The 2,480-nt window shown below is 34.7% G+C and overlaps 1 protein-coding gene across 1 annotated transcript; it reads right to left on the bottom strand.

The window, feature by feature from the left end:
* Positions 1-204: 204 nt before the first annotated feature.
* Positions 205-1,161, bottom strand: LOC140507516 (vomeronasal type-1 receptor 1-like). Its single transcript, XM_072615581.1, has one exon. It carries the CDS (start codon positions 1,159-1,161, stop codon positions 205-207), a length of 957 nt encoding a protein of 318 aa, XP_072471682.1.
* Positions 1,162-2,480: the final 1,319 nt, after the last annotated feature.

The raw sequence follows: 2,480 nt of genomic DNA, 5'->3' as shown, positions 1-2,480 counted from the left end.
ACAGACAGGTTCCTTTATTATCTCTTTGGAATATAACTAGTATTGGCAGAGGGGTTAAATAGTGTTCACCAGCAAACTATTTGGGGGACACAGATCCAAATTTCCTTCCAGAATCTCCTGACAAATCCATACCTCCAAGATTATATTGCTGTTCCTGTTTCCATGCAGCTCAAGACAGACAGATTATTTTCCTCTTTTATGATTTTAGCCATTTTGGTGGGTTAGGTGAATTTCACAAGTTGTCTCAGAACTGTATCGTCTTTTCCAAAGTGTCAAGAAATTTTTATAGAAATGGGAGTCACTGACTATTAGAACAAAAGAGCTACAAGCTGGGAAGCAGGCAGCCAGGAAGGTAGAGAAGTGAACGAACCAGGAAGATTGTCCCTTGGGAATACACAATATTAAGATACAATTCAGAGAGTAAAAGGAGACAAATAGGATAACCAGCAACAGGATTGTTTGGGTGGCTCTGGTCTCTGGGGAAACACTAGGGGTGAGATTGTTACCATGAATGTACTGCACTCTTTTATGGTGTCTATGCAACAAAAAGACCATATGTCCACTGGTTCTCAACATGAATCCTATACACAATAAGTCAGGAAGGAAGACTATGAGAAGATATATTGCAATATTAAATGGAGGTGGAAAGGGAGCAGCACAATAAATGTAATCTTGTCCATCAGTGATATTTTTGTTTCCCAGTGGACCTTTTATAATTGCAAGAATCATGATATTTTTCAATAGATTGAAGGCCCAACACAAGAGAAACAATGAGACAATACACTTTGGGGATATAGCTTTAAGTTTTGCCCACCAGGAGTTTCTAGGACTTAAAGTGATGGCTTGGAAGCTACTCAGGAGGCAGGTAGTACAGAGGGAAAGATCACGGGCCACTTTGTGAAAGTAAAAGATAACTTTACATCCCACATCATCCAAGAAATCGGTGAGTCCGAAAGTAGACATTGTGTGAATAATCCCTTTGAAGAGAAGCACCAAGTCATTGACAAAGGCCAGATGCATGAGAAGCAAGTTAATGGGCCTCAGCCTGGGACCAGTGAAGAAGGTGATGGTATAGAGACCCAAGAGGAAGGAGTTCCCCAGGACTCCCAGTCCAGTCTGAAACAGAAAAAAGAGCCCCAGTGCTATGTCCTTAGTAGTCATTCTCTTTTCATTAATAGGAGTATAAAACAGACAAAAGCAGTTGACCTGAAATCCTAAATTTCAACTGTAGAATATATTTCCTGAGATTAAGGAGGCAGTTTCTATGTCCAGTACAATTACTGTTCACTCCCATACAGGAAAAAAAATCGTGGGGAGTGTCTCTTTAATTGTTTTCATATGGATATTCAGAAAGGTATTATTGATAGGAAAGCTCCTAATATTTTGTTTAGTTCTTCATTTGTAAAGAGTTCTTCTTTGATATACAGGTTGACTTCTTCTTAGGTAAAAAATGTATATTATAAAAATCCCAATAATACAGAACCTAACGTAGATGAAGATGCTCGTGACAGAGGAACCACTTGGTTCAGAATGTGAAGTCAGGAGCTTTTAAAGTCTAAAATCTACCATCCTACAAATTTGTGCCATTGAGCAAGATGTCTGCAACTGGAACCAGTAACTCATGACTACTTCATTTTGTCATTTCCATCTAGAAAAGACAGAGAAAAAACAATTTAGTATTTACGTGACCAGTTTACTTCTGATGCTATTTTTGTAAATGTATTTTTATCTGTTAGTTTGTACCTTAATGAATATATATATTACAAATGGAATTATTATTAATATAATATATAAGTGTGTATATTTGGAATATATGTGCATGTATACATATATACCTGCATATATACATATATAAACATACATAAATATTCTAATTTCATAATAGACAAAAATTGAAAGAGACCCCTCATATTGGGATATATAAAAACAGAAGTAATATGGCTATAATTGAATGTCATGGTGACCACAAAAAAAATGACATTACTTTCTAAAGAAATTTTTGAAGCATTGTATATACTACTGTAAAGCAAATTTAAGAGAAATGGAGGGGGAATTCTATACAACTAAATTATAGAGAAAACAACTTTGAGACACTTTGAAACCAATAAATGCAATAATATAACATGAACCCTGAAACCTAAAGCTCAATTATATGCACCCTTCTGCGCTCATTAAATTGTTTATGTGTATATGTAGATATGTGAGTATATATGTATATATATGTGCACCCATATATACATACATATACACACAGATACTATACTTACTATTCTTTTTTTTTTATTTTTTCAGGATATAAATTTAGTAGTATATCACAATCAAAGTGCACATATATTTTAATAATTTAGAGGAGTAACTACAAATTGATTTCCAGAATAATCTAACAAATTCACATGTGCACCATTATTTTTCTTCTTTTCTGTAACATCTCTAACATTTTCTTGCTTCATTCACCCTAATGGGATTGAGGTAGAATCTGA

This window comes from Notamacropus eugenii, chromosome 5 (genome assembly GCF_028372415.1).
Source record: "Notamacropus eugenii isolate mMacEug1 chromosome 5, mMacEug1.pri_v2, whole genome shotgun sequence".
Classification (NCBI taxonomy): domain Eukaryota; kingdom Metazoa; phylum Chordata; class Mammalia; order Diprotodontia; family Macropodidae; genus Notamacropus; species Notamacropus eugenii.
This window is presented reverse-complemented; position numbering and strand designations above follow the sequence as displayed.

Bases quoted from the DNA above. Each gene is read 5' to 3' on its own strand.
- LOC140507516 (XM_072615581.1), bottom strand. From the start codon at position 1,161: ATGACTACTAAGGACATAGCACTGGGGCTCTTTTTTCTGTTTCAGACT.